The sequence below is a fragment of the Nicotiana tabacum genome, chromosome 6, assembly GCF_000715075.1.
Source record: "Nicotiana tabacum cultivar K326 chromosome 6, ASM71507v2, whole genome shotgun sequence".
Classification (NCBI taxonomy): domain Eukaryota; kingdom Viridiplantae; phylum Streptophyta; class Magnoliopsida; order Solanales; family Solanaceae; genus Nicotiana; species Nicotiana tabacum.
In genome coordinates, this window is record NC_134085.1 from 183,050,385 (window position 1) to 183,076,213 (window position 25,829).

The 25,829-nt window shown below is 36.4% G+C and overlaps 2 protein-coding genes across 2 annotated transcripts; one reads left to right on the top strand and one right to left on the bottom strand.

Annotated features, from left to right (window-relative positions):
* The first annotated feature begins 7,713 nt into the window (after nucleotides 1–7,713).
* LOC107795521 (alanine aminotransferase 2) lies at nucleotides 7,714–14,229 on the top strand. The gene is made up of 15 exons (XM_016618183.2): nucleotides 7,714–8,189; nucleotides 8,820–8,870; nucleotides 9,031–9,081; nucleotides 9,246–9,311; nucleotides 9,388–9,449; nucleotides 10,466–10,544; nucleotides 10,626–10,730; nucleotides 10,832–10,942; nucleotides 11,173–11,310; nucleotides 11,466–11,540; nucleotides 11,722–11,842; nucleotides 12,025–12,179; nucleotides 12,541–12,615; nucleotides 12,961–13,164; nucleotides 13,812–14,229. The coding sequence occupies exons 1-15, from the start codon at nucleotides 7,956–7,958 to the stop codon at nucleotides 13,926–13,928; spliced, it is 1,644 nt and encodes a 547-aa protein (XP_016473669.1). The 5' UTR covers nucleotides 7,714–7,955; the 3' UTR covers nucleotides 13,929–14,229.
* A 3,698-nt stretch (nucleotides 14,230–17,927) lies between these two features.
* On the bottom strand, nucleotides 17,928–21,684 carry LOC107795520 (uncharacterized). The gene is made up of 5 exons (XM_016618182.2): nucleotides 21,200–21,684; nucleotides 20,554–21,103; nucleotides 19,444–19,951; nucleotides 19,280–19,361; nucleotides 17,928–18,235 (listed from the first exon to the last, which is right to left on the bottom strand). The coding sequence occupies exons 1-5, from the start codon at nucleotides 21,245–21,247 to the stop codon at nucleotides 18,005–18,007; spliced, it is 1,419 nt and encodes a 472-aa protein (XP_016473668.1). The 5' UTR covers nucleotides 21,248–21,684; the 3' UTR covers nucleotides 17,928–18,004.
* Nucleotides 21,685–25,829: the final 4,145 nt, after the last annotated feature.

A 25,829-nucleotide genomic window follows, 5' to 3' on the forward strand; every position in this document is an offset into this window, starting at 1 on the left:
GTCACGGGATGGCGTATTTGCATGGATTACCGAAAATGGAACACATCCACCCGGAAGGACCACTTCCCCTTGCCTTTCATTGACCAAATGTTGGACAGGCTGGTCGGGCGATCACACTTCTGTTTCTTGGATGGATATTCAGGGTACAATCAGATATTAATAGCCCCCGAAGATAGAGAGAAAACATCATTCACTTGTCCGTATGGCATCTTCGCCTTTCAGAGAATTGCCTTTTGGGCTTTGCAATGCACCGTCGATATTTTAATGGTGCATGTTAGCCATTTTCACAGACATGGTAGAGGTTATTATGGATGATTTCTCCATGGGGGGAGATTCATTCAAGGACTGTCTTCACAACTTAAGAAGAGTGCTCAAAAGATGTGTGGAGACAAATTTAGTGTTGAACTGGGAGAAGTGCCATTTTATGGTATAGAAAGGGATAGTCTTGGGGCATCGAGTGTCCAGTAAAGGAATTGAGGTCGACCATGCTAAGGTTGACGTGATTGAAAAACTACCACCGCCCACTTCAATCAAGGCGGTGAGAAGTTTCCTTGGGCACGCCGGGTTCTACAGACGATTCATAAAAGATTTCTCTAAAATTGCTAACCCATTATGCAAACTCCTTGAACAAGATCACCCCTTTGTGTTTTCTAATGATTGCAGGTTGGCATTTGAGGAGCTGAAGAAGCGATTTGTGACTGCACCTATCATTGTTGCACCCAACTGGGAGCAGCCATTTGAGCTCATGTGCGATGCAAGTGACTATGCCATAGGAGCAGTCTTGGGGCAGCGAAAGGATAAACTGATGCACCCAATTTACTATGCAAGCAGAACGCTAAGCGGTGCATAACTCAATTACACCGTGACCGAAAAGGAAATGTTGGCTGCCGTTTTTGCATTCGACAAATTCAGGGCATACTTGATTGGCTCGAAGGTTATTATTTACACTGACCATGCAGCAATTAGGTACCTGGTAGAAAGAAAAGGAGTCAAAGTCACGCTTGATTCGCTGGGTTCTTCTGTTGCAAGAATTCGATCTGGAGATACGTGACAGAAAAGGGATAGAGAATAAAGTAGCTGAACATCTCTCACGATTGGAAGAAGCTGAAAAGAAGGTAGAGGTTGAGGATATAACAGAGACATTCTCGGATGAACAATTACTGGCAATGACAATGGAGGAGGCACCATGGTATGCTGATATTGCTAATTATTTAGCAAGTGGTATTGTACCTTATGAACTCTCCTCAATAAAAAAGAAAAAGTTCTTTCATGATTGTCGGTATTATTATTGGGATGAACCTCTGTTGTTTAAAATATGTGTAGATAACCTGATCCGGTGGTGTATCCCCGAGAAAGATCAACATTCTGTTTTGCAGCCTTGTGCTTCACCATATGGTGGACACTTTGGAGGAATTCGGACAACAGCTAAGGTGTTGGAGTTAGGCTTGTACTGGACTACTCTGTTCAAGAATGCCCATGCTTGGGTTAAAAGCTGCGATGAATGCCAAAGAACTGGCAACATATCTCGTAGACACAAGATACCAATGACCACAATTCAAGAGTTGGAGATTTTTGACATGTGGGGGATTGACTTTATGGGGCCATTCGTCAGCTCGTATGGTAACAAGTACATATTGGTAGCAATTGACTATGTCTCCAAATGGGTCGAAGCAGTGGCTCTTCCGACCAATGATGTTAAAGGGGTACTAGGCTTTCTAAATAAGAACATTTTCACACATTTTGGTACCCCAAGAGCTATACTTAGTGATGGCGGAACCCATTTCTACAATAGAGCTTTCACACGGCTATTGGAAAAATATGGAGTTCGTTATAAAGTGACCACCTCGTACCACCTACAATCAAGCGGGAAGTTGAAGTGTCCAACAGGGAGATTAAAAGTGTCCTCACAAAAACGGTGAATGCAACAAGGACTGACTGGGCAAAGAAATTGGATGATGCATTATGGGCGTACCGCACAACATTCAAAACCCCAATTGGTATGTCACTGTACAAGTTGGTGTTTGGTAAGACATGTCACCTCCCAGTTGAGCTAGAGCATAAAGCACTATGGGCATTGCGGCAGTTAAACTTAGACATAGAGATAACAGGGACTAACAGAATCACTAGGTTACATGAATTCGAGGAATTCAGGTTCCAGGCCCTTGAGAGTTCTAGATTATACAAAGAAGGATGAAATTAATGCATGATAAGCACATCTTGGATTGAAACTTCAAACCCGGAGATCTAGTGTTGTTATACAACTCTAGATTGAGATTGTTCCCTGGTAAGTTAAAGTCCCGATGATCAAGACCCTTCAGAGTGGTGCAATTGTTCTTAAGTGGAGCTGAAGATTGAATTAGAAGATGAGACAAATAGGTTCACAGTAAATGGGCAAAGGTTGAAACATTACCTTGGAATGGCTGAAGAAAAAAGGGATAGAGTAGTAATCACTTTGGAAGAGCCCCAGTACGCGAATAAGGAGTGATGATCAAATGCTTGCATCGTACCGCGACGTTAAATCAGGTGCTGCGTGGGAGGAAACCCACGAGTGTTGTTGTTAGTGTGTTCAAAAAAAGCGCCAGCACCGCGACCGTGGTGAACCGCGGTGGAAAGCAAACATTCTGCCTCGAATTTTTCATCTCACCACGACCGCGGTGGACCGCGGTGAGGTGTAAACTTTCTGCCTCAAGATTTTAAACCCACCGCGGCCGCGGTGGACTGCGGTCGACCGCGGTAGGTACCAGGTATTTTAATTTTTTTTTTGCGTTTTTCTTTTCTCTTTTCTTCCTCTTTTAATTTCAAAACCCAAAACCCCCCTCTTAAAACCAAAAAACCCGATCCCCTCCCCCAAATTTTCAATCTCTCCCTCTCTCTAAACCCTAACCACCCAAATACTCTCCTCTTCTTCTTCTTCTTCTTCTTCTTCTTCTTCTTCTTCTTCTTCTTCTTCTTCTTCTTCTTCTTCTTCTTCTTCTTCTTCCTCCTACTAACATTCCCCACCTCCATTCCTCTCACCCATTCTTCAACTACGGTATGTTCCTTACCTCTTCCCCCTCTTTTCTTTGGTATTGTATTGTATTGTGTTGTAGTTTATGTAGTTTTATGTTGTGTTGGGATGTAATTGTTGGTATATTCGTTTTTTTCTTGTTTTTGCTTTTAAATTTTGTTTTTGAGTTTGATTGGTGAAGGGGTTGTGCATTGCATGTTTGAAAAGGTGTTTATTGGTGGGTGATTGAAAGAAGTGAGTGTGGGGTGTGTTGGTGTGGTAGTATACTTGATTGGAGGGGAGCTTTGATGTACCCATGAGGGCTATATGTGTTTGGATAGTGCCCTGCTCACAAGGTGTTTGGGAAATTGCCCCAATGGAGATATAAAGAGCTATTGTGACATGGTTATGGTGAAGTCTGAGTAACCATCCATAGTCACATATCTTGCGCACTCACTAATAGGCATTTCGTTGTATGACAGGTACAATGAGTTCTTCCAGGAATAGATGAAACACCGGACCCTCCACTAGTGGACCAGGAGGCTCCTCATGAGCTAGGAGCCAAGCCAAGGTACCTCAGTTCAATAGCACTCGGTTTGTATCCAGAGCAGCGGAGGATAGGTACAACTAGAAAGCAGCTAAGAAGTTACAACATGAGGTGCACATTAATCGAACGGCTTTGGAGGTAGAATGCCCCAATATGTTTAATGAGCTGAGGCGGTGTCAGCTGGACATCTTCTTCGAGGTACCGGAGGAGGCTAATGTTCAACTAGTAAGGGAGTTCTTTGCAAACTTGCCATAACATGAGAATGGGGTTGTGATGATGCGCAATACCTCGGTAAATGCATCCCTCGACACCATCCGCAGGGTATACAGGATGCTAGTGTTTCGGGGTGAAATTTAATCCTTATTGTACTTTTAGTGGTACACGGGCCTTGTGGGGAACTCTTCTTGATACTATCTGTGTGTCGGATGGAGAATACCTATGGATCAAGAACAGGATTACTCTCAACTCCCACTGTCTGAATTGGGAGGCTAAGTGTTGGCTCACCATTGTCAATAGTCGATTGTTTCCATCCAACAACACGACAGATGTTAATCTACCACGGGCGTCCGTAATTCACTGTTTCATGTCCCACAGTGATTTTGATGTGGCCCGGCTCATCCACGAAGAGATGTTCATTAGATCACCTGAGCTAACCAAAGGCCACTACTTCCCTTCGTTGATCACCCGGCTGTGCCGTATTGCTAGAGTCCCTGAAGACCCTCGGGTTGATGGGAGATTGCCACTAAAAGCCCCGTTCCGGGTGAAAAAAATTGGAATTGTACGAGAGCCGGTGGTGAATATTGATGACTCTGATGATGATTCCGCTGATGATGATGATGATGATGTAGAGGTAGTTGCGATTCCTCCTCCTCCGAGAGTTGATGTGGCAGGCCCATCATAGCCACGCCGGAGCACCCATATGACAGCTTTGGAGCAGGATACGGCTGGGTTGCGTACCTCAGTCACTGATTTGGGTGCCAGTGTTGATGCAGTGGCTGAGAGGCAAGTGAAGTCGGAGAAGAAATTCTTGGGCTGGTTGAGAGCGCTGGGACGTGCGTGCAACGTGAACCCAGACACTGTCTCCGATCAGGAGTGAGCCTTTAGGGAAGTTCCTTAACCTCACTGTTCTTTATTGTATGTTTGTAATTGTAACAATTGACTATTTGATTTTGCTTATTTTGTCTTGCTTTGATTGTTTTGATGTAGAGTAATAGTTCATTAGGAAAGCTAAAATAGTAAGTGACTTGTCCCGATGACGGATCTCTTTCGGCGGGGTTCTTGAGGGACTAAGTCGAAAAAAAAATAAAAAAATTAGAATATGGAGACTCTTCCTGATGACGGATCCTTTAGACAATTTTCTTGAGGGAAGTTAGTCTAGAGAAAAGACCAATTTTTTTTTAGGTAGTGTAGTAACTCCCCCTTGGTTTTTCTTTGGGCCACAGTTCTTTTCCAAGGGTTTAGCTTGAACCGGGTATAAGTAGCTTTTATTTATTTTTGTTCTTTTTAGTTTTTAGAGTAGGACTAATGGGCGACGAGCTAAATTCGAAGGAAAACCCTTAGCGTTGATACACCCGAGCACAATAGACACTAGAGTATAACGCCTAACTTCATTGGTTGAATCCTGTTAGAGTGCCTTAAAATTGTACTTTTGTATCTAACTTGAACACTCAAAAGAGAATGTCTTGATAAACCAATCCAGAGTGAATCATATGCCATGTGTGTATGAGTTTTACTGTGTTCCATGTTTCATATTTGATGCCTAGAACTTGCCCTGTGTGTTTCCAAAGCAAAATAGTAATTTCTTTTAGTTTTAGAAGTGATATAGGCATTTCTTTGTTGAGCCAGACATATAAAGTAAACCCACCTGAATGCAATACATTTTAGTTAACCTCGTTGAGCCTATTTCTTTGGCAACCACATTGCGAACCTTACCCAATTGTTTGAATAGCTTGCCGTTGAACCCTTTTACCTCCCAATAAGCACTTGAATGGTAGTGAAAATATGCAAAAGCAAAAGTGTGGGGTGGTGGTTTGATTTTTTAGTGGAACCATTGAGATAGAGAAAAGGTGTGGAATTTTGAAGCATAAAAGAAAAAGCACCACAAAAAAAAGTAAAAAAATATGGGTTATAAATAAATATAATAGTTGATAAGTGGTGGCTTGTTCAAATTGCACCTAATGGATGAGGATGTTTTAAACAAATGAGGTGGAGTGTTTGGTTGGCACAACTATGATCTTTAAGTTTAATGTAATTGTATTAAAAGTGCTTAGGGAGGTTAGTCACTATATCTAAATATATCCTACTCGTCCCTTAGCCTACATTACAACCAAGTAAAGTCCTATTGATCTTAGACTGAATGGGCTCAATTAGTAAAGTATTACACTACGGGCAAGCCTATGGTGCATCTTTGTGGCATGTGAACGTTCTTTCTGAGAGTGAGTGAATTTTGTCTATCTTAGTTCCTACTTGTTCTAATTATCATTATATGTGGAACTACTCTCTTGTATGATGTGAGGGCATGCGATTCACAAAGGAAAGGTAAGTCTTGACTCTTGTATAGAGTAGTTTGAGTAAGTGCAAATGTTGCATGGTACAAAAGGTTTGACTCTTGAGGTAAAAGTTGTTCACTACTAGGTGCAACTTTTGTAAAATGTTCATGGTGTTAGTCATTAAGGGAAAAGCTTAGGGAAGGAATTTTGATGGAGTGTGGTGGATTGCTCGAGGACTAGCAATAATTTAAGTGTGGGGTGTTGATAGTAGGCTATATAGTTGATATTTACACCTTAATATGACCATACTTCGTTGTTGTTTTATAGATAAGTTGCCAACAAAAATGCTCTAAATAGTGTTCTTTTGTTTAGCAGGGAATATTATATGAGAGAAAGCAACATGGAGTGTTTTGGAGGCGATAATGTGAAGAAAAACACCCACTCGAGAAGTACCTGAACACAAAGAAGCATAAATGGCCTGGGCAAGAAGGACACCGCGACCGCGGTTCCGCGGTAGATTAACAACGTAAGGCAAAAAGGTCAGCATTCACCGCGGTCGACCGCGACCGCGCTGCACTGTTCACGCTGCTGGAAAGTTTGAGGACCAAAGTGTAAAATCGAGGAAACTTTTGTAAAACCCTTATATGCTTTAGAAACTCGCCCAAGGTGGGGCTAAGCTGATTTTTAGACTACTTTTGGAGGCAAGAACAAGAGTGAGAAGATCAACCAAACATTAAAGTTTTTCTATCTCCTTTTAATTCTTGCAATTTTACATTATGAACAATTTAGTAGTTTTCTCTTATTTTGTTATGAGTAGCTAAATACTTATCTAGGGTTGATGGAACCAATTGTTGGTTGAAGTTTTGACTCAAGTTGTTATAATCGAGCCGGATTTATGATATGATTGTTCAACTACGTTTTGTATGGTGATTAATTGAATGAGCCCTTGATTAATCGTGTCTAATTACCTTATATTGCTTGAGAAAAAGTATTAGGTTAGACAGCTGTTGAACAACACCACTTTTGGGTAATTGAAGAGATTCATTACTTGAACTTAAAGTGAGTTTAGAGATAACAAAACTTTGATGGGATAATTTAGAGTTGCACACATATTGTCAGCTAGAGTAGTTCGAGAGAATGCTCTAGTAAATTATTGTAGTTGATCGAGAGATAATTACGATAACCCATAACTCTTAATCCTCATAGAGTATTACGGCGAGACTATAGCAGAAGAGTCAAGACCTAAACTAGCAATTGGGGAAATCACTGCCCTAGATTTTTTTTTACCATTGAATTAACTTTGTTTTAGCGTACTGTTGTTTTTAATAGTAGTTGAAGTAGTTAAACAAAAACCCAATCTTTATTGATCAAAAATCTTGCATCTAGAGATTGATTGAGTTGATAATAACATTGCCGTAGAGTGTAATAGATAGGTTAGTTCCTGAGGATTCGATTCCGGACTTAAAACCGGATTATATTTGCAGCGACCAATTTGTCCTTTTTATAAGGCATAGTTGGGCGTTATTATTGAATATTGTAGAAAATATTGCGTTTAAACGAAGGCAAATAAATTAGAGATTTTGTTTGTCTCTTTAACTAATTTGAAGTTGAGGTGCAATTTTTACTGCCGTAATTTAGGAGAATTGACGAGGTATTTCATGTGAAGGGACAAAACAACAGTAATAAAATACAGATACAGTGGGCGGCGGATGCTACATCAATGAGTCAGAATAAACGAGCTACTTCTACCACTACAACATTTGTCAGAGTTTTTCGTGCTAATTCTAAGCCAATGTTGTAACGTGGGCAGTAAGTCAAAAAGCACTGGATTTGTGGATTTGGTTCTTGGAATATTAAGACTTTAACCGCTGTTTAACTCTCCGCCCATTGTTCTTTAAATCCATCTACAATAAAGTTAAATCACAATTCCAGAATGCGGAGATTCGTAGCTGAAAAAGCCAAAAATCTCATCACTAAAACCAGGACCACCTATTCTTCTCCTACTTCTACTTACGTGTTACAACGCCACACCTCTTCCCCATTACCCTCACCTTCTCAATCCGCTTCTGTTCTTCGTTTTTTGTCCACTCTTCACACAGCTCCTTCTGATTCAATGGCTTCCGATTATTCATCTACCCCGGTGACTCTTAACAACGTTAATCCAAAGGTATTCCAGCTGCTGTTATACTTTTGAATTTGTTTTTTCTGTTTTTGCCCTTATTCACTTGCGTTTATTTTTTTTAGCTCGACCCAATTTAATGATTTTCAATTGTTTCGTAGTAATTGATATCTTCGCGAATACATTTAATTAGTTTTCAGTGTAAAAATAATGGTTTATCCTTTTTGCTTTTCACTAATGCTATATATTCGGTTCTTGGTTATAATTCCTCTATTTTGGTCCAACTACCAATTCAATGTTTTATTTGTCTGTTTTTTTAATGGTTAATATCACTAGTTCTAGACCACTTTAATTAACCTGATAGTAACTCTATGTGAACCTATTTCTATTTCTTTTTTGATCTGTTCCATAGAGAATGATCCCTTTTTAAATTTGAAAACAATTTAGTTTAAACTTATAATTTTACCTTGAGAAACTTTTATAATGGTTAACATAAATTGGAACTGAGGGAGTAGCTAGTAATGTCAAAAAATTTCTACTGCTAGTGAATGTGACGTCTTTTTTAATATCTTTCCAAAAGTAGGATCTTTTTATGTATTTGCCCTGTCTGATGTAGGATTTTAATGTTGTTTCTAGAGTCAAATCACTTGATGTAGTTCAACTTATTGTTGGTTTCAGGTTTTGAAATGTGAGTATGCTGTTCGTGGAGAAATTGTCAACCTTGCTCAGGTAGTTCCGGAACTCGATTTCACACACTAGCTAGAATTAACAATCGGAATTTCAGAATCTTGTTAGTTGCACTTGCACAATTAGTTTTTGGGCATGCTTAATCTTACAAATTAAATAAAAATTGTATTGATGGTGTCCTGTGCGATGCATCATCATGCAGAAATTACAGCAAGACCTCAAGGAGAATCCAGGCTCTCATCCCTTTGACGAGGTACCAACTCTTGTGGACTTGGTTTTTTATTTTCATTTAAGTTGTAATATTGCATATCATAACGAATTTATCTTCTTTCCCCTTGTAACAAAGAGTAATATAGGTGACCTGGAGTGTTATTGTTGTCTTGATCTTTTCTTTACTCATTCCTCTAATTTATGCAGATCTTATACTGCAATATTGGAAATCCTCAATCCCTGGCCCAGCAGCCTATTACTTTCTTTAGGGAGGTAGGATAAATTGTTTGATTCTAGATTATGTTACTTGTCTGGTCGAGCAATGTCTAAGGTGGATTCCTGTATTTAGGTCCTTGCATTATGTGACCATCCAGTTATTTTGGACAAAAGTGAAACACAAGGTCTGTTCAGGTATGAAGTTTGTCTATCAACCTCACTGCACCTTGTAGCGCAATGAAACAATTCGCGTGCCTTAGTTTCCAGAGATGTCTGAAGAAGTGGAATTAACATGACTAATTTTCATAAAACAAATGTTTTCCCCTGTATTTTTCAAACATGGCACAGTTAAATTTTCTGCTACTGATGGGAGCTTTCGTCCTTGCTGTTGTATAGTAAATAATTTGCATCAGAATTTTAATGATATTATTCTTTTTAATGTTTTGAAGTCCAAGTCCAACATATAAAACCAAGTGATTGTTATTGTAATTGATGCAAGTTAGAAAAAGTGAACTATGAGAGTGATGACTTTATTCTATTTCATGTCATCTTGACATATCAAGTAATGTTTTTGAGGCCTGAGAAAAGTGAAATGTATTACTTTAAGCTAAAAGATCTATAGAATGTGGAAGGTTGTGATGATTGAGAAGCTCTAAGTTAATATATTTGATGGTGAACACTTTGAGATAATTGATGACTCTGTTTTATTAGCACCTACTGCCTGTGGGTATTGTTTCAGTTTTAGCTTCAAACTGTATACATATCATCTGGTATTTCTAAAAAATGCAAGTGGCTATGATCAAACTCTTACTTTTTCTTTATTCTGTGAAATCAGTGCAATGCAGTGTTATTATTGAATTATAGTCATTCACTTTTTGTTTTCAAAATCTTGTATGTTTTAGTTGATAGGTTCTTTCTTTGAGCTTTTCCTTTTCCTAAATACCATGGTATTGATTATGACTTTACACCCAAGTAGAAGCAAAAACATTTTGCCCGGATATTTGTTGGAAACATCGGTCACCAATGTAAAGGAGTATGGTGAAGAATTTGAATCAACTTCAGCCATGTTCTACAGGATTTTATGGTCTAAATGGCATTGTCCTGCTACCTAAGATAAGGAAAAGAAGATTTCTGAACTACGTCTCATAGAAACAATCAGAAACTACGAGAAATTGTTATTTGATGTCTTTCATTCTCTCTTTGCTTTGTAGTGCGGATTCAATAGAACGAGCTTTCCAGATCCTCGACCAAATTCCTGGCAGAGCGACAGGTGCATACAGCCACAGTCAGGTGACTATATCTTCTATTGCAATGTCCTAGATTTGCAGCCAGTATACTCATAGAACTTATTTTTGTGTTTGCTAAATCTAGGGCATCAAAGGATTACGTGATACAATTGCTTCTGGTATCGAAGCTCGTGATGGCTTCCCTGCTGATCCAAATGATATTTTCTTGACTGATGGTGCAAGCCCAGCGGTGAATTATTTTGATCTCAAATAGTTATTCGTACAGCTTTGAGAGAAGTAACTAAAAGAATAGCAAGGTGTAGATAATGTTGGTTCTTCATCTCTATTCAGGTTCACATGATGATGCAGTTGCTCATTGGGTCGGAGAATGATGGAATTCTCTGTCCCATCCCCCAATATCCACTTTATTCCGCTTCAATTGCCCTCCATGGTGGCACTCTTGTACGTGTCTTTGCTTCAATTTAAAGCTGATCAGTGCTAGTTGTATAGTTGACCTTGAATGCAACTATTAGATCTTTTAATTAAATAATTAATTAATAGGCTAGGTTAACCTACTTCTGGAAGAGATTATTGTAAACTTTTATTAATGAGAGCTTACCTGATTGACTTACTATCAGTTGAAGGTGATCCACACAGGAGCCTCTTATGTATGCTTTTATCTGGTATTTTAGGTTCCCTATTATCTTGATGAAGAAACAGGATGGGGACTGGAGATCTCAGAGCTTGAGAATCAGCTGAAAACTGCAAAATCCAAGGGTATTAAAGTTAGGGCTTTGGTTGTGATCAATCCAGGCAACCCAACTGGGCAGGTAATGGTTTATTGGTTTATTAGATTTTGGAATCTCATCATTGATTTACGTCATTTAGGAAGAACCTACTGTGGTGGAAAATGCTGGTCTTCCCTTTCCCAATAATATTTCAGAATGTTTACATGTAGCATGAATAGCTTCTATGTATACCTTAGGTTCTTGCTGAGGCCAACCAACGAGATATTGTGGAATTCTGCAAGAAAGAAGGCCTCGTTCTTCTGGCGGATGAAGTGAGTTTATTTCCCTCTAGATGCTCTTCTTTGTTTGATTCTGGCAAATTATTTTCCTTCCACGGGAATTTACCAGTGATTCTGCACTTGTTTGAGGGGGGTCATAATTTTTTCATTCCTGAGTATTGTGCAACTAATTCTAAAATTGTAAGTCCTCTCATATCTTGTGGAACTCATGCAGGTGTATCAGGAAAATGTTTATGTGCCTGAGAAGCAGTTCCACTCGTTTAAGAAAATTGCTCGCTCTATGGGATTTGGAGAAAAGGACATCTCTTTAGTTTCTTTTCAGTCTGTGTCAAAAGGTAGATTGTACTACCTCCATCCATCCCTCTCTTGTTGGTGGTCTTTCTCATTCGTTTGTCTGCATCTTACAAAGTTGTGGGGGAGAAGGGGGAAAGGGGCGAGTTTTTCATTTTCACAAAAGCTTCTGATTTATTATATTCTTTAATCCTTGGCTTTTGCTTACTTCCCTTACTGGCTTTAGGATTTTATGGAGAGTGTGGAAAGCGAGGAGGTTACATGGAGGTCACTGGATTTAGCCCTGAGATAAGGGAACAGATATACAAAGTGGCATCTGTCAATCTGTGTTCCAACATTTCTGGTCAGATTCTTGCAAGCCTGGTCATGAGCCCTCCAAAGGTTGGTAATGCTGTTTCTGTAATACATGGCATTGCATTCCCCAAAAGGAGTAAAATTGATATTGAGACGACCCCAGATAGCTTGGGATTGAGGTGCAGCTATTAATAGGAGTGGGGTTTCCACCCTCATTGGTCGAATATTTTTGGTAGTGGTAGTTATAGAATCTATAACCAGAACGAGTACCTCAATGGTTTAATTTATGTAGGTGTATCATACTCTTTAATGTGGTGAGCTAAACATTAGATGTCACAACAATGATATGCACTCAGCTCTGACTATAAACTTAGAAGCTTGTTGTGAGGTTCCTTGTATCTGTGTTATTGATGCTTGACTAACAGGACTGCTCTATTGTTTTCTGCAGGTGGGTGATGAATCATACGAGTCTTTTAGTGCTGAGAAAGAAGCTATACTCTCATCCTTGGCAAGGCGTGCAAAGGTCAGTAGCATCAGCACATACAACTAGTGGTGACTAAATAATAAACTAGTTTGTTTTGGTGAAGTAGTGGGAGTTGTTTTTGTATCATGAACCTTGCATCTGAAAAAAGAAGAGCCGGTTAAAGTAGGAAGCAGAAATGGTGCCTGAAATTTTCTCCAAAAAAAGGTTGTCACAAAATAATATCCTCTAGAGTTTCATTTCAGCTTTTCAAAAATGGTATATCCAAATTTTTTGCTTCCTGTTGCTGAATTTTATCTGTACAAATTTGGTGAATTTTATCTGTCCAATTTGTACATTTTCTATTCTTCTGTGTTTGGCAATTTTTTTTGACTAATTTGTCAACAGACACTAGAAGATGCATTCAACAGTTTGGAGGGAATAACATGCAATAAAGCGGAGGGCGCAATGTATCTATTTCCACGTATTAACTTACCTGCTAAAGCAATAAAAGCAGCAGAAGAAGCTAAAACTGCACCAGATGCCTTTTATGCTCGACGCCTCCTCAATGCCACTGGAATTGTTGTTGTCCCAGGCTCTGGATTTGGCCAGGTGATTCTTATATTTTTGACAACTTGCTTCATGCTATTCCTAGTAATTAAATAGTTGGTAACTGACACCACTAATTTCGAAAAATGCACATGGCTTTTACCTGGATGAGTAAATGTCAACAGACAGACCTAAATAAGCATTTCCTGAACAGTTTGAATATCTCTACCTTCAGAAGGAAAAAAAAGGTCTCTACCTTCAGAAGGGTTCAAGGAAAAATGAATTGTAAAAAGAAATTGGGGAAACAAATTTTGGAGGATTGTTTCAATAGAAAAGAAGCAACTATATTTGCTGTCAAGGTTAGTCTGATTCAAGAAACGTTCCTTTTGTCAAGATGCTGATTAGTTTGCATACCCGGTAGGCATTAAAATTTCATTCTATTATATTGCAATCTGAGATGCTAGATGCCGACATAGGGAAGAGAAGGATGCAGTACTGAATAGTATATTCTAAATAATGAGAGGGTAATGATTTTTGGTGCAAAAGAATCACCTTATCAATAGAAAAAATTAAATAAAAAATGAAACACTTTACCAATAGAGAAGAAACTGTTTATTGTTTGAAAACTAAGGGTATTTGTTACACTACTGTTTATTGAGAACTGTTGGTATTTACTAAATCTGTTGTATTTGCTTGTTGCTTCCGTGAAGCGTCCTGGAACGTGGCATTTTAGATGCACAATATTACCGCAAGAAGAGAAGATACCATCTATTGTATCTCGTCTTACAGATTTCCATAAGCAGTTCATGGATGAATTCCGCGACTAAGGAATCTGAGAGTACATTCTATTGGGACCTGGTTATAGAGAATTTTGAATAAACACATCTTTGTATGTTCTATTTCCATCCTCACCAGAAACAGTTGTACTTCAGTAGTGAAAACTGATAGGATTGTTTGGTACTACTAATTGGGGGGTTGTTTATCCTTGTTTTATTTGAAGTTGACCAGACATTGACTTCTCTCGTTCTAGATGATCAATGTGAAGATTGTTTTGTATGCCAAACAGGTCAAGTTTTAGTCAAAGTTGACATGGTTAATCGAAATTTAAACGTCGTGGTATTTGTGCAATCACAGCTTATGCCGCAGGCAGTCTTAGTCACTTTCAATTAGTATACTCAAGCAAGTCCAGTTTTGTGGGTAACTAATATTTCCTGGCTCCTGCATATGAAAGTAAGTCATCAGAGAAAATATTCGTTTTAACCTCTTTTTTATTAACTCTCATCAAGTTTTTGATGATAGCTTGCATATGCAGCATTAGGGGTGTGCATAGGCCGGGTTAGTTCGGATTTTTTAATTACCAAATCAAACGAATTGTGTTGGATTATTAAATTTAAAATCTAAACCAAACCAATACAAGTCGGGTTTTTTATCTCGGTTTTCTCGGGGTTTTTTTTTTCTTCCATAAAGTCTTCATAGCACAAAATAAAGAATTTGTGTTCCAAATATTTCTTTAATCCTGGTAAGAGATAACTATATAAGGTGTTTTTGAAGAAAATAACAAAAAATATGAGATGAGCAATGGTATTGTACATATATTAAAATATTCTACAACAAAGATAACAAAATCACATACAACAAATATTATTAATAAGTCATAATGAAAATAAACATAATCTAAAATTACTAAGTTGCTAAAATAAGTACGACTAATAAGTATTATCATTTATATGACTAAACACTAAAAAAATAAGTTGTGTATTTTATCTAAACCATGGAAAAATTAATATATATATATATATATATATATATATAAAACATTAATATCATTCTGAGTACAATTGAATTGAGTGTCTTTTGTTGGCATTAACATCGATTTGATTTTGGTTTGATATTTATTTGAGTTACTAACATTTATGGACTATAAAATTTATTGGAGCATTCAAAAATTATAAGTTCAAGCTTGAAATAATACGTTAAAAGATAAAATTATGAAAAAGTTTAAGAAATATTTATAAACTACACTGCAATAAATATTTTCTTGTAGTGAATATATTTAAAACTTCTATACATGTAATGTCGGGTTGGTTTAGTTTCAGTTTGACTTTTTATAGTTAAAACCAAACCAAATCAATTATGGTCGGATTTTTTTTCCCAACACCAAACCAAATCAAACAAAACCATAGTCGGTTTTTTTTCTCGATTTGACTCGAATTATCGATTTGGTGCAGTTTGTCAGTTTCTTTTGTACACCCGTATGCAGCATAATTTTATTCTTAAGTGCGTTCTATTTAAAAAAAGAATCGGTCACCAATTGAAAGCATGTTGGCAACACAGTTTCTTTTATTTCCTGCTAGGACATTTTACTGTATCCTGTACAAAATCTCCACTAATATGTTCTACAAGTAAATCCAAGATGTGAAAATACAGTTCTTTGGAGCGGGACTTATCCATTTGCAATGGCAACAAAATGTTTTACCTGTATGTGTAATTTTGGAGTGTTTTAGTGTAAGATATTAGATGTAGCTCTTTAACTTTTATATATCGGAAGATATTATTAGTATTTTTTTAAATCTCATGCGATAAGCCATTATGCATTACTAAGATAAATTTATTCAAAATAAATTCATCGACACCTTAGGACCTACTTTCATTTACATAAAGTAAAAAACTTAACTTACTTTAATGATTGTTTTCTAAACAAAAGGGACAATTAAATTGGTAATAAGAGTGTTATTTCATATGTTAGTGGAGTAGTGTTATTTCGAGAAGTTAATGGAATAGCGGACCAATTAGATAGATGTAATTAAGATATTTTTGGAAGTCTTTTGAAAGGGATAGTTTAGGTACTATGTTATCCGAACTAATCTCATGTTGTAAGTACTCCTAGTAGTGTTATCTTTAACTAAAAGTCTTTTATTACCACACAAACACAAAAAAAAAGTGTTATTTTAAACTTCAATTAAAACTCTCAATAGATTAAGTTCTTAATTAAATAGTATCTTATGCTGAAACGTCAATCAAAAGATCAGACAGTGGCGTGTTACCTGTGGAAAACAAGTTAAAAATACTGAAAGTACATTTTTATGTGTGCGAAAAGAATTAAGAGTATCATAAATGTAGTGTCTTTTATGGTTGTCTTATTAATAGGGTTAAGACTCAACGTAGCAATGGTGCCATTTGGTTTTGGAGATATGGTTATTTGGAGGCTCGAATTATTTACCCTAGAGGTCAGTGAGCAAGCAGCTTTATAAAAGGGAATTTGAAAAGCGAAAAGAAATCGAACTAGTATTAAATAAGATTCAGTTGCAGGTAAGAAAAATTGACCTTTTACCTTGTGAATATAGGAAAAATCTTGTGATGGTACTGCCTTGTATCCAGAAAAAATCTAAGTATCAACATTATCTATCACCTATACTTTTTTCTCTCTTTTTCAGTTTTCTTGCTTTGGGTTTGGGGGGGCCTCTCTTTTTCTAGCTTGTCAGATAGACCTCAGATGGATTATTTTGTCTACTTGCCTAAATTTGGAAATTATGCAGACCAAGAATCTTAAAAGCCCTTGTCACACCTAATGCATTTTGGTACCAATACATCAAAGATTATAAAATTTCGAGTTTCCTATGTAATATTTTTTTTATTTTATTTTAAGGGGTGTCATGTTCTGGTCAGTGCTGATGCATGGTAAGACTGCATACATAGATCCTTGTAGTCTGACATTTTCCCGGACCCCGCACATAGCGGGAGCTTAGTGCACCGAGCTACTCTTTTTTCATGTTCTAGACAATGCATGATTATGTCCATGTTTAGTGGGTGCAAGTCTTTTTGGGAAATTAAAGTGTATTTTTTTAACCATAATAAGAGAAACTAACAATCTAAAATCCTAGTGTTGCTTTCGTTGATCATTGAAGATACAATTATTGCACCAATGTTAGCAGCTTATAATGAGAAGCTATGCACGAAAGCCCAGAATTTCTGTAGCAGTTGAACGTGGTCCCAAGACGTTTGAAATCAAATCAATAAATCAAACGTATGAATGTGATAAATTTAATGAACTTATTATGTCAAATCAGATGGTATAAATATTCATTTATATCGTTGGTGTATAAAAAATTAAATCAAAATTAACACTACAAGCAGACAAGCAACCAACATCCTATATTTCGTTTTCTAACACTACATCGAAACTGGTAGTTTGGAGTTTGGACAGATTTGAACAGTCTGATCGCTGGAGCCTTAATAACGCAGGGTTGACAGCTACATTATACATAATTCTTTAACCTGGGAAAACTGTTGGCCATTCAGGACAAAGGGCTTTTAGAGTTTGCAATATCAAACAATATATCTACCAAAAAAATTGGTTCTTGTTGCTTCCAAACTTTGATGTGCAGACACGTTTGATAATCAAGAATCAAGATTAAACACCTTAGTTTTAAGATAGCTTCAATTGTACCTAAAGGGTGGGAAAGACCTTACTTTAAGATAGATTCAAATCTGTAATGGTTACCGAGATTTTTACCACATTCTACGATGCAATGAATTTTCATCACAACTAAGGAGTGTAGATGGATGAAATTCTTTTACCCTTAAACATACTTCTCGAGTTCAAACTTTAGGAGCATTGCCCCTTTAAATTGTCCCACGTGATGCAAAATTGAGTTCGTTGGAACCGATGAGCTCCGCATACCAAATGGTGTAAAAATCAAAATTTCATCATCATGCCAATTATACCATTTAACAGTGATCTGTGCTAATTGTGGAGTTGCCCTAGTGGTATAACTACATGTTTTGCCCGTAAAATTTGATCTCATTTAGCTTCTCTGAAGAATCACTGAACAAGAATTATACATGCTTAACTCATAGGAATACATGAGAGTCAATCTCTTTGAATTTTGCTGCCTGATTCGAATTAAATATGATGGTTACGACATGGCAAACAACCACACGAAGTTTGGGCAGTAGATAAATGTGAGTTTTGCCTTGTCAACATCATCTTCCGTGCTTGGTCAGCTACCTTTTCTATTTGTTCCTTGTGTTGAAGATGAGCTGTAGTTCTCCATTCTTCGGCTTTTCGATGAACAACCGCCATTCTTTTCATTAACTTCTCTTCCAAATTTGATCTCATCCTCTGGATTTTCACCTGAAGTGGAACCAAATGCTATGTTAGAACACAAATAGCCAGCCAGATTCAATGTTTACTTTTTCTAGCCGGTATACATACATTATACATAAATTATACACCCGCCATCTATTTTTAGTTTAAGAGATTAGGTGGCCGGCTATCGCCTCAATTTTTTAGGGAATAAGAAGGAAAAGGGGGAACATAGAGGCCTATATTTGAATTTAGAACTAGTAACAGTACAATGAACGAGGAATATTTAATTACTTTATCAAGCATGAAATCCTAAAGCTCAAGGTAACACCGCAACATCTTATCTTCACATGGGTTTGGAACTTCCAGAACCAACTTGTCATGCATGAAGATATAATAATGTGTTAATGCTGACTAATCTGCTATTCTATTCCTTCTTGCATGTGAAAAAAATTAAATTATAAGCAGCTGCATAGAGGGAAGACGAGACAACACTCGATACGATATATGTTGGACCACGAAGCAAGAGTTAGTGGCTCGATGTGTATGAAGACAACACAAGACTGATAAATTCTTCCCAGCTCGTCAACATTGCACAGCTACTCTTTGGGAACTGTATTTAGTTATATTCTTCTATAAGACGCCCAAGAAGAAGGCATAGTAAACTTTCAGACCGGCAAGCTTCTGAAGAAGAGATACATATTTAGGCAAATCCCACATAGAAAAGGAGAGGAGTAAAGTGCTATATATGATTGAGTACAAGTTCACGTGGTATGCGCGATTTTCGAGTCGATGTGGAGTAGCCCAAGGAATAAATTCGTGAGGAGTGTTAGGCCAAAACAGCCAGTACGTACCATGGATTTTGGGCTGCGACAAATCGTAGGACAGGAAAGAATTTCAAATGAACAAAAATCAATCAAACAAGCACAACTTCATATATTCCACCCCTAGTTCCTCTGGTATGGCTATAAAAACTTAATATACTTGAACAATGTTTATATAAGAGCAAAACAAAGGTAATGAAGCAGCTCTAGCATTGAAATTTTACGGCAATGCCCAAAAGTTAAAGAAGAGTAAGATATAAATTAATACCTCAAGTTTTTTTGATTGAGCTTCTGCTTTTGCATTTTGGAGGTTTATCCAGGCCTGAATTTTTGCTTCTTCTCTTTGATACCTGCGATTTAAATTTTTTTTTTATAACTTGTAAACTCTAAGTACAGATGAAAAGAGAAGTGGGCACAGCAAAATTCACTCACCTGAGGCAGCATTTATTCTTCTCTTCTTCTTCCCACGAACGCATTTTGGACTCTGAGACACTCTTTCTGCATTCATTATTTATCTCAAAATGTCTCAAACTCTTCGATATATCCTCCTCCTCTTCTTCCCTCGAACTCCAATTAGTCGTAACAGAGTCAAATTGTGTCCCCAACTGCAATTTTGCTAAATGACACTCTTGCAATTGCATTATATCAACTGTGCTATCAGAACCAGAACTTGGTAAATCCAATGGACCAGATCTATCGGCAGGGGTATTGTGTCGAGCAGGTGACGGGCTCTTGAATGGAGTGTGACATCTTGAAGTAGTAGAGCTGCCAATTGGAGTCATTTCTGTACCAATATCTCTGTGTTTAACCTCATGAATTACCTCTGTTGTTGCTTCTTTCATTGATTTTCCTGCCCCATTTTCAAACAAAAATCCTTCTTTTGTAGGTTCTAAGTACCTAAATTTGGGATAAATTGATTCCACCTCATCTGTGAACTTATCTGCAATTACAAGACCATTGGATTTTGTTCAACTTCCACCATAATATTCATAAAGTTGTTTCCTTTTATCAGTCCTAAATTTTACCAAAATGTAAATCAATGTTCCGTATTACAATTTTGTCCATTATTTCAACTTCAACTTGAAATAGAAATACTGGTTTGAGGAGTATTTCAAGTGACCATTTGGTTTTCACTCGCAAAATTTTAACATTTTTATCAAGTCAAATTCATGTCCAAACACAATTTTAACTTCTAAATGTTCTTCAAGTTTAAATGAGTATTATTTTTTCAACTTTAACCAAATAAAGGCAGCCCGGTGCACAAAGCACCCCGCGTTCACGCAGGATCCGGGAAAGGGCCATGTCCCAAGGGTATTATGTAGGCAGTCTACCTGGTGCAAGCATCCATGGCTCGAACCCATGACCTATAGGTCACACGGAAACAACTTGACCAATTATTGTCCAAAATGATGTTAACTAGATTAAGCTGTTAAACATTCAAATTGGTGGTACAAAATTAAAGTTACCACCCATTTTTTTCTCCAAAAAAATACTAGAAGAAATATAACTACAATGGGGTAGTAAAGCGAAGGGCTTTTTTACCTTTTAGAAAAACATCTGTTGCAGAAGGAATAGTATTGGAAGCTCCGGCAGAAATATGGTGATGGTTTAAAGGTAAAGAAACCTGAAAATCTGAAGCCACTTTTGATACCTTTTCATCTATAACTCTGTTTTTTTCTGCAAACACATTTTCAGCTTCTTTTAGCTTGAACCCATTATTACACTGCTTTGACAGTTTTGAAGATTCTAATGTTGGCTTTAAGCCATAATGTTGATGATGAGAAGCAGGGCTTCCATTAACAAGCCATTTCTCAGCATCATCCCATTTTGAAGGGAAATTCTTTCTTGAAAAATTCCCAACACTGAAACTGAAAATGGGTCGACCCGGTGTTGAAGGAGCATCCATATTCCTCCTTGTCACTGAACTTATTCCTCCCTCCTTTTTTATAAACCCTCTGCTTTCAACTCCATTATTGCTTGCTGTTGGCAATGACTTTACAAAATCAGAAGTCTCCTTTAGATTAAGTTTACATAGTGGGTCAGGAAAACTATCCAAGAATGGGTTCCCATTGTTCCCTTCTAATGTTGCTTCCTACAATAAAACAAAAACAAGAATCAGCAACAACAAAATCCCATTTAGAATCAGCAACAATAAAATTATTCAAGAACATAAAAGAAACAGTTTTACCCCTTGAGATGGAAACAGAGTTGGAGGTTCACAGTAGTTAAGATCCATAAATGCCAGCTGAAGTTGTATGGACTAAGTATATTTTAGCAGTGAAATTTTAGGAGGAAATTTTATGTTTTTGCCAATATTAAAGATTGGTGTAGTGTAGAAAGAGGTGGTTTTGCTGAAATAGGGAACAGCAATAACTCATGCCAATGCCAAAGGAAGCAGATTCAGAAACAGTGTTCAAAATTTGCCATAACATGCAATAGGACTGGCAGGTGAGGACAAACCATATACAAATACGATGGGTTCACTCTTTCAGCTGCTTCAACTAAAAGGAAAATGAAACAAGAGTGTAATAGTCCTAGTTTCTAGTGAGGACAAGGAAGAAAACAAACAAATTGTACTTAAAGAAATGGGAGATGCTTTGGGAGACGAGAAAAGTTTCGTCAAAGTTGCCAAAATGGATGGATTATCAAATCATGCATACTTTATTAAGGATACCTTATATATAATGGTCTTATAACAGCTTGTTTGAATGATTGTTACATGTTATGTTATTTTGAATGCAATATTTATCTCGCTTGTTATTTATATTTTATTACTTCTTTCGTTTTAATGTATGTAAATATTTTTTTTTTTTAGTTCGTGCAAAAAAGAATGGTCCCTTTCTATATTTGAAAATAATGCAATGATTTTGTAGCCACATAAAATATATGAGCATCATTTTACACCACAAGTTCAAAAATTTTCTCTTTTTCTTAAACTCTGTGACCAGATAAATAGGTTCACGTAAATTCAAACGGAAGGAGTATATTATATTTTTAAATCTGTGTTTTATAATGATGAAAAGTTGTAACAATCAATTTGATATGGTCGCGTCGTTATATTTTATTCTCTTTTGTTCTTAATTATTATCTACCCTTTTCATAATAGTTCAACCTCATACTTTATTTTCTTCTCCAAATTCATGGTGTATGGCATAATAAAATAACGAAAAACGATATAATCTATCCAAACATTATATTCATCGAAATAATATAGTACATTAATATAATACGCTACATTATGAAACAATACGCAACAACTCTCCTAACAGCACATTTTTTTATTCCATCATCATACTTTAGTTAACTATGATAGGTTATTATTATCTTTTTCAGATTATCATGTCAAGTTAGTATAAAGTGTTAATATTTTTGGTTTACTTAATTTGATAGTATAAAAATTCATTATGTGAACTTTTTTTAAAAGTAATTTTGATCTAAATTTTATATTTATTTTAAAAAATTTATTTAAAATATACAAACAATAATTTAGTACACAATAATTCAATTTTTTTTTTACTGTCATATCATTGAAAAATAACTATAACCAACGATTTAAAAGAAGTAAAACAATAGCGTAGAAAATAAGATAAATGATATGTCACAACATATTAAAATATATTGATAATATAAAAAATTCTCTATGATGTATACGGAGTTAATTATTTATTTAATGTGTGAAAAGTTGGAAAGCTTCTTTTAAGGTTATTGATAATGTTATTGAAGCCCGTTTGTAGGGTGGGCTCATGCCCCTAAGAATGAATAATTAAAGGTTATTAATGAATGCTTTGTAACCCTAGTGCCAAGCAAAACTTTTGTCTGTCTTTGAGGAAAGCCTCATTAGGTGTAAATATTAAGATTAATCCAAATCCACGTGATAATGTTTAGTACGTTCACCTAATTACTAAAACTGCAAGAGTACTGTTTTAGTAACCAAAAGTTGAAGAGAATGTCGGGGTCCCCCTTGGTTCTTGTCACCGCTTTCCAGTTTATTGTGAAAACATATATTAGAGGATGAGCTGGCACTTTGTTTCTAGGTTTCTACTTACTCCACCCGTTTCAAATTATTGTCGTGATTTTTAAAAATAATTGTCTCAAATTATTTATTATTTTAAAAATTTAAGGTAAAATTAATACTCTATTTTTTTCTCATTTTACCCTTAATAGTAATTGTTCTTGAAGATGAAGATAACACATAGTAGAATAAATGTTCAATGAATAGAGATTATATCTTAATCTCTATTCATAAATAAATAAAGAAAAATTAGTCAAAAAAATCCTTCTAATTAATGTTTCTTAAGGACCATGTAAAAGCGAAAATTGAATTAAGGGAGTATTTCTTTTCGTGAATGAGAATGACAACGCTACCGGAAATAACCTCTTTGCCTTTTTGAAGGTAAGAGTAAGGTTTGCGTACACACTTTCCTCCCCGGACCCTACTTGTGGAAATATATATTATTGTTGTAACGAGAATGACAACGGATCGTTCATCTAATATAAAATCGAATTCAAGATTTTAAGTTTATTGGTTCTGATTCTTAAAAATTATTTATTAAATTTTTAATAAATTATTTTTATATATTAAATAAATGTTTGAACACAAATTCAGGTCTGAGTTAAAGCTACTGATTTTAGCAAATTTGGAAGTTGAATTTAGCTCCGCCTCTACCTCAAGATCAAGTGGCTCACTGAAATATTAAATTGAACAATGATTTCAGTGGTAAATACTCAAAGCTAGAAATATTGCTTTTGAAGGTTTTTTCTAGAGATAAACAAGGGAAATGAACATTTTAGAATATTAAGGTAAGATCAAATCTACTTCAACTAGGTGGGGATAGCCCGTGCCAGCACAGGTCCAACATTGCAAAAGTTAGATTTTTTTTATTAACTTTATTTTCATATGAAATTTGAAAATCGATGCGTTTTGAACAAAAATTCCACTCGATGTTGTAAGGTTGGCAAATGATATACTCTTTACATCTATGGCAGTAAAAAGTGTCAGATTCTTTGTATCATATATAGGAGAACCATTTACATTCTATATCATTTACATATTGGCTGTCAGAATACTTTTTCTATGCGGTGTTTAGCCTTCTTAGCAATTTTTGACAAAAAACACCTATAAATTATGAAGTAATGATCGATTGCCAGTGTCGTCTCAATGAAAAAGTGAAAAAAGACAATTAAGTTTTGCCAAAGTGACGGCCAAGAATAACAAAGAGGAAAATTTTAAAGTTTTCAAGGTAGAAGAAAGCAAGGAGAACTACTTGGCCAACTTTAAATTTCTCCCAACTGTATTGTTAGATCATTATTGTTATTTTAAACATTAACATATTCTTTCATGTAAGTGAGGTAAATGCAATCCTTCAAGATGTGAAATGTTCTGAAAATGCATCAAAAAGATCGACAGATTCAAGTCATGTGAATTTTGAATTTTGTGTGCCTAAGATAATATGAAAAAAGGCTTATTTGAGACAACAAAGCATAAGGGAACATGCAAAATTCACTTTCAAAACCTCTTCCCAGTATAACTTAGCATACCCTCTAATATCAATAGTTATACAAAATCTGAGAGTTTTTGGACAGCGTGAGATATGTGGCTCATCTGTGTTTATAAGAAATATGTTATAATGTCAGTTCAAAGCCACAACAATAAGTTATCATTGATTTTAAAAACTCAGTTAATTGAAATTTAGCGTGCTTCAAAAATTTCAGTATTTATAAGGTAACGTTTGTCTCTAAACAGATGGTATCACCTGAATAAGCTCCAAGATCCCGATGCTAGTAAGCTATAAACTAAAGCTATTATGATCACGCACCGTAGTCAGTCTAGCACTCGGAAAAAGTGTCTGACACATAAAATTCAAATCCAATTTACTTAAAAAATGAAAACAAATTAGGCAGTCAACAGGGAGACGAAAGAAGCTGGAAGTTAAAGTCTGAGAACACAACACTTTTTGTCACGACCCGAATTCCCACCCTCGGGAGTCGTGATGGCGCCTACTCATAGTAGAAGCTAGGCAAGCCGGAAAAATTTGGAAATCTTTACCTACTTTATTTTAAGCCTTTTAACAACTTGCATTAACAGGTGATAAGCATTTAAATAATAGCGGAAGATGAAATTAAACATAAGACTTTGATGAATATAAAACCCAAAATAATACAAAAATCCACATATGCCTCTACCCAAAAACTAGTGTCACAATATCCACGGACTACTAAGATCACTACACACAACTGTTTGAAAGAAAGAAAACACTGTCTGTCTCGGATACAAGAGATAACAGAACATAATAAAAGATAGAGGAGACGTCGGGCCTGCGGACGCCTGCAAGGCTACCTCGGTGTCTCGGTGGACTGAAGGCTAGCTCCCCTAATGTTGCTGATCAAGCGCTGCTCCTGTATTTGCACATAAGTGCAGAGTATAGTATCAGCACATACGATCCCATGTGCTGGTAAGTGTCTAGCCTAACCCTGGCGAGGTAGTTACAAGGCTAGGACCAGACTCCAGATAAACTTGTGCAGTTATATAATATACAACAGAGATATAAATAGGAAATAACAGTTTAAAATGGATGGGGGCGTGCTTTAGGGAAACATATCAATTCTAACAGAAACTTAATTAAGTATGAAAGAACACTCGATGTCTACAACAATACATTAACAATACTGTTGCGACGCGCAACCCGATCCCTTATCATTTAACATTGTTGCGGTGTGCAACCTGATCCACATATATAGTTGTTGCGGCGTGCAACCCGATCCAATATAATATCTGTTGCGGCGTGCAACCCGATCCGCATATATAACTGTTGCGGCGT

Bases quoted from the DNA above. Each gene is read 5' to 3' on its own strand.
- LOC107795521 (XM_016618183.2), top strand. From the start codon at position 7,956: ATGCGGAGATTCGTAGCTGAAAAAGCCAAAAATCTCATCACTAAAACC. The intron at 11,311-11,465 runs GTAATGGTTTAT...TGTATACCTTAG, and splicing joins CAGGCAACCCAACTGGGCAG to GTTCTTGCTGAGGCCAACCA. The intron at 12,180-12,540 runs GTTGGTAATGCT...TGTTTTCTGCAG, and splicing joins TGGTCATGAGCCCTCCAAAG to GTGGGTGATGAATCATACGA.
- LOC107795520 (XM_016618182.2), bottom strand. From the start codon at position 21,247: ATGGATCTTAACTACTGTGAACCTCCAACTCTGTTTCCATCTCAAGGG. The intron at 21,104-21,199 runs GTAAAACTGTTT...GTTTTATTGTAG, and splicing joins CTCTGTTTCCATCTCAAGGG to GAAGCAACATTAGAAGGGAA. The intron at 18,236-19,279 runs GTATTAATTTAT...GTTCCACTTCAG, and splicing joins CTCAATCAAAAAAACTTGAG to GTGAAAATCCAGAGGATGAG.